We start from the raw sequence: 656 nt of genomic DNA on the forward strand, positions 1-656 counted from the left end.
GCGGGTGGTTGCTGTGCCAGCAAAGATGGGGATGGGTGAAGCCACCAGCAAGGAGAGGAGCCACACGCCCCCGTTGACCATCTTGGCCACCCGAGGACGGCGGTAGGTGGCTGCCCGCAGCGGGTGCACCACTGCGATGTAGCGGTCCAGGCTGAGGACGGTCAAGCAGAAGACGCTAGTGAACATGTTGAGCCCGTCGACACCCAGCACAGTGCGGCACAGGGCCCGGCCAAAGGGCCAGTGGTGCAGCGCGGCTGACGTGGCCACGAAGGGGATGCTGAGCATGAAGAGTTCATCGGCGATGGCCAAGTTGAGCAGGTAGATGTTGGTGGCCGTCTTCATCTTGGCATAACGCAGGATGACAAAGATCACCAGGGAGTTGCCCAGCAGCCCCAGCAGGCACACCAGGGCGTAGATGCACTGGATCACCACCATGCCTGCGATTTCGCCCACCTTGCTGCCCCATTCCTCCTGTCCCTGCTGCCGGCCGGCCTCTCCCGCTGCCACGCTGGTGTTGGGGGGCACCTCGGAAGCGGCCCAGCTGGCTACAGTCCAGAGGGGCACACTGGCCACCTGGGCCCCGGACGGGAGCTGTGCGGCGTCGGTGCTCATACTGGGAGGGGGCCCATGGATGGGGCACCACCAGGGATGGAGAT

At 64.9% G+C, this 656-nt stretch overlaps 1 protein-coding gene across 1 annotated transcript in view; it reads right to left on the bottom strand.

The window, feature by feature from the left end:
• Positions 1–612, bottom strand: part of SSTR4 (somatostatin receptor 4) — a 1,250-nt gene extending 638 nt beyond the window's left edge. The window contains exon 1 of the mRNA XM_010134261.1: positions 14–612. Within this exon, the coding sequence (XP_010132563.1) occupies positions 14–612 (599 nt within the window). The remainder of the gene's footprint in view (positions 1–13) is intronic.
• Positions 613–656: the final 44 nt, after the last annotated feature.

The sequence above is a fragment of the Buceros rhinoceros genome, unplaced genomic scaffold (genome assembly GCF_000710305.1).
Source record: "Buceros rhinoceros silvestris isolate BGI_N320 unplaced genomic scaffold, ASM71030v1 scaffold23394, whole genome shotgun sequence".
Classification (NCBI taxonomy): domain Eukaryota; kingdom Metazoa; phylum Chordata; class Aves; order Bucerotiformes; family Bucerotidae; genus Buceros; species Buceros rhinoceros.